The 14129-nt window shown below is 42.7% G+C and overlaps 1 protein-coding gene and 1 non-coding gene across 2 annotated transcripts; both read right to left on the bottom strand.

Moving 5' to 3' along the window:
• Positions 1-8238: 8238 nt before the first annotated feature.
• rpl18a (ribosomal protein L18a) lies at positions 8239-13826 on the bottom strand. The gene is made up of 5 exons (XM_044108553.1): positions 13704-13826; positions 11893-12072; positions 9886-10015; positions 8480-8589; positions 8239-8376 (listed from the first exon to the last, which is right to left on the bottom strand). The coding sequence occupies exons 1-5, from the start codon at positions 13719-13721 to the stop codon at positions 8284-8286; spliced, it is 531 nt and encodes a 176-aa protein (XP_043964488.1). The 5' UTR covers positions 13722-13826; the 3' UTR covers positions 8239-8283.
• On the bottom strand, positions 12140-12269 carry LOC122826826. Its single transcript, XR_006369876.1, has one exon. It is a non-coding gene; the product is annotated as a small nucleolar RNA SNORA68 (small nucleolar RNA).
• Positions 13827-14129: the final 303 nt, after the last annotated feature.

The raw sequence follows: 14129 nt of genomic DNA, 5'->3' as shown, positions 1-14129 counted from the left end.
GGTGTGTTAAACCAGGGAGAGAACTGAAACATGCAGGAGGCCCTCAGGGACCCACTTTGGGGACCCCTGACTTTATACATGTTTAGGGTTACAGAAAAAGTCAAAATACTGCCATTAGAACTGGCTGCTAATCCTAATATTGTTATGCTCATTGTCCAACGTCTGCTTCTTAAATCAAAGAGAGAAGTTGAAAAAGGAGAATTAACTACAATAACATTTTATTTTGTAAGTTGTAAATAAATTACTATTGTTTTTAAAATTGAAAGAGGTGGAAAATAGAGAACAGAAGAGACTGAAGTCATTTTGGTTGTTTAAGAAAGATCATAGGTTCATTCATCAGTGATCTGTGGATGAAAACCAAACAGTCTCCTCTCCACCTTCCTGTTTGCCTCTAACTCTGCTGAACTCTACAGCGAAGACGTTTCCAGAACCACTGGAGCAACAGAACGTCTCCATCTTCTGGACCGGCTCAGCAATTTCCTTTAACAGCTGATAAAAGCATTTGGGATGAATGCTGGCTCCCCAGAGGATCGTCTGAGTCCAGGCAGCAGCTGGCCGGCTGCTGGGAAAGTGTGGGCAGACTGGGCGGACTGGGCAGACTGGGCCGCGGGCAGATGAGCCGGATCAAAGCGGTGCTGGAAAAGCCATCGGGACGGACTCATGATCCGCTTTATGGCTCCGAACTGTTAGAATCAGGAGCTCGGCTTTCATGACAGCACGACACGCTCGACTTGTTCTCCTGCCGGGATCCGATTCCAGTCGGCACCGGCCCGAAAGGCTGACGGCAGCTTTGATTCTGGAGGTTCTGAAGTTCAGCAAGAGGTTTTCTTTCCATGGCAGCTGTCATCGTTTAGTCTGAGACGTCAGTAAATGTCCATCACAGCTTCCTGCAGCCAAACTCCTCAAAGCCTCCAACGGAGCCCAAACATTCCTGAAAGTCCAACATTTTCCCTCCATTGGTGCCGATTTTCCCGCTCCCAGTTCTACATCCAGGAAGGTTTTTCTCCTCCAGGTCATGGATCCGTCAGTTTTCCTGAGGTTTCAGGCAGATTTTACAGAATTAAAGTGATTTATAATCTGTAGATGTCAGGCAGGACCAGCAGACCCAACCGGGTCCAAATCAGAGTTTTATGAAGTTTGGAGGAACAGAACTGTAACTATTATGGGCCCGTTTGGTGAATTGTTTAACCTTTCATAAGAGGAAGTCATATTATTACCACCTTATTCAATCTTTTATAAATGTAATAAACTACATTTTTACTTAGCTAGTCAAATATTTAAAAATTACCTAAATATAGAACCAAAATATTTAGGTAATATGCTACTAAATATTTAGCTTGAAGCTAACTATTTAGCTTGAAGCTAACTATTTAGCTTGAAGCTAACTATTTAGCTTGAAGCTAACTATTTAGCTTGAAGCTAACTAGCTGCATTCCTAAATCAATATCTAGTTATGATCTTGCCAAATATTTAGTTTGGCCAACAATATTATCCAAATATTGAGAGCTAAATATTTATTTTGACTGGGACTAGATTTTGATGCTGGGCGGTTAAGAACCAACTGAAGTGGTTCTGGACTCTGACCCGTTTGGGCCAGAGTCCAGAACCTTTAGAAGCGTGGAACAGGAATGAACGGTCCAGTAAATCCTCTCTACTGCTCTCGCTGTGGTTCTGATCCAAACACGGATCGGTCCCACAGGGCCAGGAACTGGGCTGAGTTCAAATCATCGATCCTTTAATCGGGACGCAGAACCGGGTTCTTCTGGACCGTTCTGGGTTTCGGTTCTGGTTTGCTTTCTTCCTCCTCAGATCCAGTATCAGAACCGATCCAGACGGACAGAAGACACAGATTACTCCAGAACAGAACCAAGAAATCATCTAACAGGTTTTTATTTTATTCTGTTTATTTGGTGAATAAACAATAAAATGATGAATTTATGGAATTTAGTTCAGGTTGTTTACACTAACAATCAGAACGGTGTGTGTGTGTGTGTGTGTGTGTGTGTGTGTGTGTGTGTGTGTGTGTGTGTGTGAATGTGTGTGTGGGTGTGTGTGTGTGTGTGAATGTGTGTGAATGCGTGTGTGTGTGTGTGTGTGTGTGTGTGTGTCTGTGTGAATGTGTGTGTGTGTGTGTGTGTGTGTCTCCTGCTGCCAGCTGATTGGCTGCCTCTGTGCTCCATTCAGGAAGCAGGAAGTGGAGGTGCATGTGGTTCTGATTTGGGCTGTTTTCATTGGCCGGCTGCTGCTGACAGACGCTCGTTTGTTCTCTGTCCTCTCCGGCTGCTAATTGGACCCAGTCCTCATTAAGGCGAGGCTAATGGTCCCGGTTCTGTTCCTGCCGGACCGTTTGCTGCTCATGAGGCTTTCTGCAGCAGAGGGAACCTCTGTTTGAGCTCTGCGGGGGTTCTGCTCATTCTGGGTCGTAAAACCTGAAGACAGAACATCCAGAACCCAGAAATAAACCAGCCGGGCTTTAACTGCCGTCACACCTGCTGCGCCAACCGAACCGGGTCGAGACACTTTGAGAAGATTCACAGCCTGACTTCTGCTTTATTTAAGACCATCAGAGGGAAGGGGAGGATAAGTGTACTCCACACTTTTCAGATCTAACCTGTGACCTATGAACTGTCTGTGCTCTCAGCTGCAGCTAATGTGTTCATTCAGGGCTAATTTTAGACTGAGGGGTCAGAGGTCAGAATCCATGAAGAAGCTTTTTGTTCTGGTTCTGAAGCTCCTGAAGCAGCAGAGCGGTCCGGAGTGGGCGGAGCTTAAAGGTAAAGATCTTTGGTTCCTCAGAGTAATGAGGTTCTGCGGGTCACGTGACCCGACCGACCCAGCCTGCTAAAGGTCATGAATAAACCAAACGTTTGGACCTGAGACCGTCCACTGGTAACACAACGGTACCAGCTGCAGTTCTAAAGGTAAACCCGGTCCAAACCAGGCGAAGAACCAGACTCCTGTTCCTTTAACTAGGCCATTCTGGGATCATCTGAATGGAAAGGAACAGTGGATGGTTTCTCCTCTCCCTCCCGTCTTCATCCTGAGACACTGAGCGTCATCAAAGCTTCATGACGCCGTGCGGCTTCAAACCACTTCCTGTCAGCGCCCGGCCACTTCCTGTCAGCGCCCAGACGCTTCCTGCAGACGTCGCTCAGGGCACAAAACCCAGCAGGCTCTGGATCCCTTCTGGTTCATCATCTGCAGGATGTTTACAGTCCAAACAACATTATTAGTGATGACATCATAGGGATCAGAGGATCTGATTGGCTGATAAATTTCTGTCTCGTCTGATGAGGTTTCCTCCCGTCTGCCCTGATCTGAGCAGCGATAGAGAGAGGAACAGAGGACGCCCTTCATCACCATCATCATCATCGTCTGCTCTCCTCCCTCAGTCTGACCTTCAGCTGACCTTTGACCTGTCACATAGCACCTACTGCATCGGACCAGAACCAACCGGGTCCAACCCTTCCCATCCAGTTCATCAGTGCAGAACCTTTTAGAATTTAATACAGTAACTAATTATGAAACAAACATTACATTTAGTCAAATATCATCAAATATATAAAGATATTGATCAATCTTCCAGGTTATTAACCAAAGGCAGATTTACCAGCTGCAAACAAACTGAAGGCCCGCGGGACAAATATGGACCGCCGGTCCTCCTGGAGCAGTGGTTCCCAAAATGTGGGGCGCGCCGCCTGGTGGGGGCGCCGTGCCATTACAGGGGGGAGGCATACAGGATGAATGGAAAAAAAAAACAGTTACACAAAAGTGTTTGACTGTAAAGACGGTTTGTAGTTCGTTTTGTTGCAACCTGAACGTGAAATAAACTTCTGTGCAGTTTGAAAACAAAATGTGTGTAAAGGGTTCTGTCTGGTTGGACCATGTGTGACCAGATGATTGTTTTTTCTTTATTGGGGATTTTATTGTAATCCATAGAGGGACCAGAAAACCTTTGGGAACCAGGAGGGACAAACAAACAGAACCTTTAAGTTAACATAAATTCTTGGGATTACATAATATTTTTTTGATCAAATCAAAGCAGCTTCTATACGTTTATTTCCAAATGACATCTTTCTGTTGTCATCACACTTCTTTACGCTGATGCATGATTGTGAGTTTATAGCACATTTTTGACAAAAATGGTAAAAAACACCAGTTAAAGTGATGCCAACTCCCACCAGCAGGTGGCAGTATTGCTCACACTGCTGCAATGCAACAACTTAAAATAAAGTTATCGTCAAATATGCAAAACTTATTTAAAATATTTCTAAATTAGTTCCACAAAATTAGTGATTTATAGCAAAATTTTATAAAAACAATCAGTTTGGAACGACTGGCCCTTTAAGAGCATCCATGACCTTCATATGACCTCGTTTGAATGGCTACTTTAAAGGAACTCAGTTTTTCGGCTGTTTTTCAGTTTTCTGGAAGTTTGATCCAGATTTGTGAAGCATAGAAGCTGAATGCTGTTTCAGGTTCTGTAGGGAAGACCAGAACCAGATGCTTTATAAATTTATTCAAGTATTTAAAGTCTATTCTGACATAGATGAGTTTCTATAAACGTCCTTCAGCTGGTAGAAAGCCCACTCTGGATCTGTCTTTAAGTTGCTGTGGAGGGTCAGGTCAGAGGTCAGAGGTCAGCCTGATCTCTGGTTTACAGCTGGAAGAACCGAAGCTGTGCTCTATGTCTATGTCTCTAGATCTATATCTATAGATCTAGAGCTCTCCGTCGTTTCTCTTTAATAACTCCAGTTTCAGCTAGAAAAAGTTTCGCCGCCCTCTGATTGGTCTGTTCTAATTCTCTGCTTGCTGATTGGACGGGAGGTAACTTAATGATCTGGATCCAGCAGAACTTTCTGCTTTAAATTTTAACTTACAGATAATCAGCAACTGGTGGTTCTTCACTGACCTGCGTTGTAGTTCTGGTTCTGTGAAGCCCGGTGTCGGGGGGGTTCTGGGTGTGGGTGGACCCGCTCCAGTTCCTCTGTCAGGGCGTGGAGTTCGGTGCTGAAAGCTCCTCTTCCTTGTTTTCAATGTGAGCAGAGAAAGTTCAACTCCGCATGGATGTGAGGCACGTCTGCAGGAAACGCCCAGACACGGCCTGAAGGTGGCGCCGCAGCGCAGAGCTCAGCAGAACCACCGGTTCTGACCGGGTCTCACCAGATCATCTACAGCCAACAACCTCTGTAAAATGCTTGAAATGAACCATTTGGTCCAATGAGGAAAGAAACAGGAGTTCATGACCTTAACGACCCCAACAAGCCTCTCATCTCTGATTGCTCAGCAGAACCAACTAGGCAGAAAACTCTCCACTGGACCAGACCCGGCGCTTAAACAGAACCAGAACCAGCTCAGACCAACTGGATCTTCCTCCTGCCGGATGTGGAGAAGCTCCTCTTCCTCCTCCTCTGGGAGAACAGAGCCTCCTCTGTTGAGGCTCCACTGCCTCATTGGCGGCTGCTGACAGCCGGTGTCATCAGAATCGGATTTGTGGGCCCAGTTATCACCAGGTCATGCTGGCTGGTTCGGGGAGCGGCCCAGCTTCAAACGGACCGGTTCCATAGAACTCTGCTGTGACTGATGGCAGCCTTTATGAAACTCAACCAACATCAGATCACCATGCTCGGTTGCAGTACTGCGCTGCGGCCACCAGGGGTCACTGCTTCCCCTCGAGGCCTCCGGCCTGTTTAACATTGGAACATTAACATTAATGTTTCCGTGAAAACTGGAAAAATGTTGGGATGTTGGGTTTCTCATTCTCCAGGGAACGTTTAGGTTCTGCCTAGACCGGGCCTGGAGGGCCAGAGGGTCGGTCTCCTGCAACCTTTAGAAGTTTCTCTACTTCAACACACCTGAGTCCAATAATGAGGTCATTAGCAGAACCCGACTGGAGAACCCGACTGCAAGGAGGAGATTCTGTTGTTGGATTCAGGTTGTTGGACCAGGGAGACTCTAAGAGTTGCAGGACACCGGACCTCCAGGACCAGGACTGACCAGCCCTGACCTAAACGCTCGGGCTCAGACCATGCAACTGAAACAGCGCCCTCTGCTGGCCACACCTAACATCTTGTAATTTACTTTCGGATAGTTTTTTGTCTCTTCAGTAAATGATGAATTTATTCACACAATGCCCACTAATGCTGAGTCTACGGTGCCTCATTGCTGCCAAAACTCGTCACGTAGCCGAGTTGGAGAGCAGGTGTGAGGTTGGTTAATCAGGTAGCGAGCTAAAGCTGGCAAACTACACATTTATCTTGAAGCTAAATATTTAATTAGCAGACCAAATATTTAGCTTCTAACTAAATATTTTGATTGGACTAAATATTTAGTTAACAATTGAAGGCTTGTTATTTTATAAATGATTCCCCACAGGTCCGACTCGACCTTCCCATAAAACAACGGGAGAACCTCTGATCCTCACTGTCAGTAACGGCATAGTCCAATCATCTGTTCTGACTGAACTGAAGCGGGTCGGACTGACGGTAGCTGTTAGAATCTGTTATTTTCAGGGTTTTGCCATTTGGAGTCTCTCTGCAGGGGGGCTCTGGGTCAACAAGCTGCTGGTTTTGTCTGGATCCGATTCTGTTCACATACTGAAACGCTCCTGATCCAAATCAGTCCACAGAACCGGACCGGTCCGGTCTGTCAGTCTGACTGGACCTGATGCAGAGACTCCATTTCACCTGATTCTGTTGGTTAAAAACTCTTGTTGATTATGTAATTATGCTAATTAAAACGTTTTTATATTTTATTTTATATTAATATATATTTGATGTTCCTCTGTTGACTTGAATCACTTTTACTTGAGTAAAACATGTTGAAGAGGTTTTAATCTTTAATTTTTGGTTTCCTGTCCAGCTCACTGCTCTACCATCATGCCTTACAGACCAGCGCCTCCGTGTGGACAGACGACGGAATTGCAGCAGCCTCATTTCCACCGGGGTCAGAGGTCACCTTTCAACACCTGTCAGTTATTTACTCAGTCTAAAACAGAAGCAGCAGCAGCAGCAGAAACAGGCCGTCATAAATATTCACCATAACAGATTGGTTATCATCAATAATAAATATATTTCTACACCTATAACAATAATAATAAATGATAAAAAAGTGATTAGTGATGGAGTGAAAAGATCATCATGGCTGCAGCTATTTAAGATTTAAAAACGTAATAATCTAATAGTTTAAAGTTTTGAGCCGTAACTGTAGTTCTTTATTAGCCGTTTAGTCTTAATTTGACGGTATCCATGGAAACCATGATTGGAAAAACTTTGACTAAATAAATGTAATCTTGCAGATTTATCAGACCAGCTGCTGCAGGTGTTAATATTACAAATAAAACATAATAAGCAGTTCATTTACTGCACTGTAAAACATTTTACGAAGCTAAAAGTTGATTTATGGTAATTTTATCCTTTATTTCTGGTTCTGTTCGGATCCAGCTGCTGTCTGACCCAAACAGGTCGGTTCCGACCAGAACCAGTCTGCTGGAAAAACCGCTTCATTTTAATAATGATGGTTTAGATCTGATCTTTATGGGTTTTTATTTTAGTTTGACAGTTAATGATTAATATTCTGAATGATTAGATCAATTAGTTAATCAGAATGAATCGATTAATCATTAACTGAAGCATAGAAACTCAAAGGGCATTTGCTGAAATAAAAATATTTTATAAAAAATAAAGTCATTTAAATCTATCAGAAGTTTTAACCAGCTTCGAATTATTAGAGAAAATCTTTTCCATTCTTTATTTCTATATTCTGATTTATTTAATTCTGTAAGGACAGAATATTAAATGAAAAATCAATTAACATTTTGTATCTGATTAATCGTCAGAATAATTGATGATTAAAATAACCGATATTAGATCAAAATATTTATCAGGATATTTGGTGGAATAATTGTGATAAAAGTGATAATATTTATTATTTTTTTTGGAAACTATGGATCAGTGATGACGTCAAACAGGCTCTTGATAAAAACTCAAAACTATCTTTAGAAACAGCGACTAAAATACATTTAATCATATTTTCTAATAATTATTGATGCTCGAATAAACAGAGAGAGAAAAGATGAAAATAAACCAGATGGTTTTTTAACTTGGTGGAAGTTATAACAATAAATGTAAATTCTTCTGAACTGTATGAAGTTAATGTGATAAAAGCTGCAGCCTCACATTAATCTGATATTTAATAATATCTCTAGATGTTTTCTCAGGTATGGACTGGACGACTCAGTCAGTTTTCTCCAGATTTCTCTTTATTGGGTTTTTCTGCGTCTCCTCAGTAGAAGGTGTTGGGTCTCTTGGTGGTGAAACGCGGCTTGTGCTGCCGGCGCAGAACCCGGTGGGGCAGCGGGAACCGGATCTTAGAGTCCTGGAACCAGAACAGTTCGGTTAGAACACGTCAAGAACCAGAAAGGCTGAGGAGCCAGTTTCAGAACCGCCCAGGTCGGGTCGGTTTGGGTCGGGTCACTCACGTGGAACTGCTTGATGGCGGGCCGGCGGCACTTGTTGGCAGCGATGACCTGGACCTTCATGATCTGGATGGAGTGAGCGCGCGCACGGTGGCGGGCTCCCATGTCCCGGTCTGTAAACAAGACGAAACGGGTCAAAACCGCCGGATCCAGTCGGGTCAGAACCCTGTCAATCCTAGGATCCCCCTGATTTAATATCTATAACTTCCCACTGGCTCAGGTTATAACAGAAAATAAGATCAGTTACCATGACGATGATAACTCTACATTATGACGTCATCAGGTGACCTTTAACCCGTCCAATCACTGAACAGATGCTGAGAACAGAAATGTGTGGACGGGCCCAAACTGAAGTGATTAAAGAGGAAAGATCTAAAGTTATAGATAGAACTATAGATCTAGAGCTATAGATCTAGAGCTATAGATCTAGAGTCAGCACAGGTTCAGTTCTCCCATCTGGAAACTTGAGATCAGGCTGACCTCTGACCTCTGGGTTCCACAGTGGATCTTCTAGCAGCTGCAGAACTTTTCCAGAACCAGACTAAAGTCTCAGATCAGAGAAACTCATCCAGGCTTTAGTTTCTCTTCAGTGGCTTTGATTCCTGCAGCAGCGTCTACACAGGTCTGATTGACAACCCAACGGTCCAGAACGCTGCTGCTGGAGTTCTGACTAGAACCAGCAGTTCTACGGTTCTACGTCAGCCGGTTCTACATTCCTTCCTGAAAGACTTTAATCTGCTGGTAGTTTATAAATCACTGGACGGATTAAAGATCTGCTGCTGGACCAACCTGCTGGTTCTGGTTCTGCTCTGCATCAGAACCAGAACTAAACATAGAGAAGCAGCATTCAGCTTCTATGACCACAGATCTGGAACAAACTTCCAGAAAACTGAAAAACGGCCAAAAACCTGAGTTCCTTTAAACCAGGCTGGTTAGAGTTGCTATGGAAACATCATCAATGAAACACTGATCAATATCTGATTAAACTCATCAAAATGTAACGTTTGATCAGTTGATCATTTTCTATAAAACTTTGTAATTTTATGATGTAAATAAACTAGAAATGCCTTACTGCTGACTGTCTCAGAGAGTGTGTGTGTCTCAGAGTGTGTGTGTGTGTGTCTCAGAGTGTGTGTGTGTGTGTCTCAGAGTGTGTGTGTCTCAGAGTGTGTGTGTGTGTCTCAGAGTGTGTGTGTCTCAGAGTGTGTGTGTGTGTCTCAGAGTGTGTGTGTGTCTCAGAGTGTGTGTGTGTGTGTGTGTGTGTGTCTCAGAGTGTGTGTGTGTGTCTCAGAGTGTGTGTGTGTGTCTCAGAGTGTGTGTGTGTGTCTCAGAGTGTGTGTGTGTGTGTCTCAGAGTGTGTGTGTCTCAGAGTGTGTGTGTGTGTCTCAGAGTGTGTGTGTGTGTCTCACAGCACTGGGTGACGGCTCCAGACGTGCTCAGGTCTCTGTACTCTCTGTACATGTTGTGCGTTCCGCTGCGGGAGTCGTAGCGCAGCCAGATCCCAAAGTTCTTCACCTTCAGAGGAGTCTTCTCATGGACCTGAACACACGGGTCAGAACCTTCAGAACCAAACCAGTCTGCCCACAGGGCTAAACCAGTCCGGTATTCCGTTTATCTGTGCTACCCATCAATCCATCCTACCTTGTGGCTCATCGATGCTACGTCACAATCTGCTGACTCAGCAGATTTCTTATAAATCCGTCCTACCTTGGACGTTTTGTTTCATGTCTTTTATTTCATTGCAGATTACAGTAAACTTTATTCACTTTATTTAAATCCTGGCTTTCATTAAGCTGCTGTATTACTTCATGGTTTTACTTTACATGACAGGCAGCTTGTAAATTTATTTATGAATGTCTTTTAGTTTGCCGTCTGCAATGTTGTTACTGTAAACAAGTTATTATTTGCTGGTTAATCAGTAGAAAATTTGTTGTTTTGTGGGCTTTTTTGTCCCTATATTTTAAAATATTTTAGTTTAATTACACTCTTTATTACTAAACCTTGCTAAATAGATGTTGGTAGCGATGCTATGTGAGACTGAAGCTATAAAGCCGTGTAATATCAGTGTATATTAATTATATCCCATCATTCCAGTGACCTGTGCAGTTCGGTGACACGTTGTGGCTGCTGATAACAGACGCTATGAAACGGATTAATGCGCATAAAGGAGCTGTGATGATCTGTATTAGTCTGTCTTTAATCTAATTCCAATAAAAACTTGTCGCCTCTGTGTTTAAAATATTTTAAACAGGTAGAATATTCTAGTAAAAGGATTAGGTTGTACATCTACAGCTTTTCATTTTAAAAAGGTAGGATGTTCAGATGAAGGAAGTGATCTTCTTGTGGTTTCATCATGGATAGAAATTGTTCCAATGCTAAGCTAACCATAACTCAAATATTGTTATCCAATATATTTAACATTAACAACCCGCTGTAGTTTCTGTTTGTAAACATGATGGCAGCAGTTTTAGACGGGTAGCAGCGACAGATAGACTTAGCTATCTATCCGTGTGACGGTAGGACAATCTGACGAGGAAGCGCTCTTGGCTCTGGCTCCCCCTGCAGGAAGCAGCTGAAACATCCTGGAACCAGAACAGAACCAGACCGAAGCTTTCCGTTTCACCCGACTGTAGAATAATGTAGTTGAAGTTTCTCTAATAAAACTTCTAACTGTCTCAGTTTTCAGGTTTTTACGTTCAGGAAATAGTTTTGTTCATTCAGAAATGGAAACTATAAAATAATTTATGGATTATTTCATCCAGACGTTGAGGTTGAAAATGTGATTCCAACTTTTACTGCTTTGGAAATAAAGTCAATATAAATGAACGCCAGTCAGTTTCAGTTCATTGTAATATGAAATAAATATCTGGTCCAACAGTAAAGTCAACATTAAGAAGGACTGTCAACACAATTTTCTGGATGATGAATTTCCTCAGTGATTAATTACAATATTGTTGTTTTGAGACCTTTTTCAAGTAATACATTGATAATGACATAATACCAGTTTGTTTCTCAAAGACCAATTCTAATATAAAGAACATTAAAAACCGGAAAATATTTTAAGTTTCCAAAATACAGAAACCCCCCCAAAAACAATAGAAACGATTATAACATCTGTAATCAAATTTCCCTCAAAAAAATTATTAATCAGAATAGAAATTATTGAGTTCATTTAATTTATTGTTACTAATTGACTTACTGGTTATTGTGACACTTAATAAAAAGTTGAATTTCACTTAATTACAAAACTCTGCAGTTTATGAATAAAGAACTTTTAATTATTTAAACAGAAATCAAGAATTTTACCCTGAAAATGTGATTTAAAGTCAAACAAAACCATCAGAACCAATCAGAGTGGAAACCAGACAGATCGGACCCCTCTCTCCCTCGGTTCCGGTCCGACCCGGCCCACTCACCAGGCCACAGTAGACGATCTCTCCTGACGCCTTCTTCATCTTCCTCAGCTGGGACACGAAGTACCAGAAGCGGGACTTGGCCACCACGTGGTTCGGGGCGAAGATCCTCATGCGGTACAGCGGCGGGGCCGGGTTCTTGGCCGAGGGCAGCAGGCGCCCGATGACCTTATACTCCCGAAGCTGCGGGTGGAACCAGACGGGATCAGAAACAGAACCTCACACACAGGACCAGCTGGGTCAAAGGTCAAAGTGTCGGACCAAGAATTCACTTTCAAAGACACCAGAGTCAGAGAAAGGCGACAAGGTTCTGGTTCTGTTTGCACGCCTGACAACGTCCCGCCATGGAGGACGGCGGGACCTTTGGGTTAGGCTGCAGGACCAAATCGGACATTTGGGTCAGAACATGACAGACCGGGACACAAACAGAACATTTCACTGATTCTATGACTGATTCACCTGAAAGAGATTTAATGTTTACGAACAAACAAACAAACCAGAAATTCACTGATCAGATTCTTTAACTCTGAATCCAGCATCTTCTCTGCTGGTTAGCACCTCAAACACCTGAACTTTGACCTCTAGAGGCCTCCACAGATTTGCTGGAACACTGACTGCTACTGGAGATCTCGGATGATAAGAGTTAGACATTTAACTTTCCTTTAGGACACAGGTGTCAAACTCCAGTCCTCCAGTCGCTGTGCTGCAGTTTTTAGATGTGCCACAGATCCTAATGACTGGAATGAAATGGTTTAATTTCCTCCTTGTGTAGATCAGTTCTCCCGAACCTCATTATTCTATTCAGGTGGTTCAGCAGAGGCACATCTAAAAGTGGAGTTTGACAGCCCTGCTTAAGTATAAATAAAGTATTTTGGAAGTGATTTTTAGGGTTGAACTGCATTTGAAAAGAAACTAAGAAGTTATCATCTTCTTTTTTTTTAATAGCCAGAGTGCCTCTGCAGCCAACTTTAATGGTAAAATGTGTTTTACTTTAATTATCCTCACTTTTGGGCTCAACACAATGACTATAATTAGAAATTTAACCAACATAAGTTGAACCTTTCATGGAAACATAGGTTGGTAATAAATATATCCACCTACAGAGTATCTGAGGGATTATTTTACTGTTATTCACTCGCCATCAAGCCTATTGTTGGTCAATTTGAGCCGAACCGACCGTTACCTCCTCCACCAGCAGCAGCTGGGTTCATGTTCCCCTCAGTGTTTCTGTATCCAGCCGGAACCGAACCAAGCCTTAAAACTGGAAATTTTTAAAAGGAGTTCTGCTGGAGGTGCTAAACCTTTTCAAAGCGATCAGCACGGTTCTTGGTATTGCAGTACCAGAACATACATGGTCGTTTTAAAGCAAGAGCAGACGTTTAAGCACTAATCTACACGGATATGAACTATAATCCAGGAGCTGAAACCCGCGATACACAACTCGTTAAACTGGATCATGACGAAGGGTTTCTGCTTTAGTTACACATCTGAAAAATTCTAGCTTTGGTTGTGGACCAGGGCCAAGACCTGACCCAAACATTACTAGCCAAACAAATCCAAATTGTGTGTTTATTTTAAACATTAAGCCAGAAAGCGTCTGAGTTTATTTCTTAGCTCTTCTTCGTCCACATGGTGCCACGGCGGCCATGTTGGAGCGGCAGCGGCATGAAAAAAACGTTAATATTCCCCTTCTAAAGTTGATATTTGGCACAAATTCGCACAACAACCGAGCTAACATTACATCAGACTGCTATATGAGCCATTCTTAACCGTATAAAATGCGCTAAAACAGTTAAAATGAAGGACACTCTTACTGTTCCGGACGCCTTCATGGTGTCTGTCGCTCAACGCCACAGTGAAAGAGGAGGTAGCAAGGCGGATACTGCGCATGTCAAGTAGAAGGAGGAACTGAATCTACCCAGACACAATTTACGACTCAAACTGTGATAGGCTGAACGAATAATTACACGTTTACAAGCGCACATGTAATTGTCATTGGCTGAACCACGGACACGTGAATAGTTCGCTGTCTTCGTTTATAAAAGTATAATACTTCTGAAGCTGCTACCCCCGCGACCCGATCCTGGATAAAGTGGAAGAAAATGGATGGATGGAGGGATGGATGGAAGTACAATAATATCAGTAATAAATATTAAATTACACACATGTCATTATATATATATATATATATATATATATATATATATATATATATATATATATATATATATATTTATATA

Source organism: Gambusia affinis, linkage group LG23 (assembly GCF_019740435.1).
Source record: "Gambusia affinis linkage group LG23, SWU_Gaff_1.0, whole genome shotgun sequence".
In the NCBI taxonomy this organism is placed as follows: domain Eukaryota; kingdom Metazoa; phylum Chordata; class Actinopteri; order Cyprinodontiformes; family Poeciliidae; genus Gambusia; species Gambusia affinis.
The sequence above is the reverse complement of the archived record's forward strand: the minus strand, read 5'-3'. Positions and strand labels throughout refer to the sequence as shown.

Excerpts from the sequence above, each read along its gene's own strand:
- rpl18a (XM_044108553.1), bottom strand. Across the intron at positions 10,016-11,892 it reads AGATCGTCTACTGTGGCCTG|GTCCATGAGAAGACTCCTCT; the intron begins GTGAGTGGGCCG and ends CCGTGTGTTCAG. Across the intron at positions 8,377-8,479 it reads CCGCCATCAAGCAGTTCCAC|GACTCTAAGATCCGGTTCCC; the intron begins GTGAGTGACCCG and ends TTCTGGTTCCAG.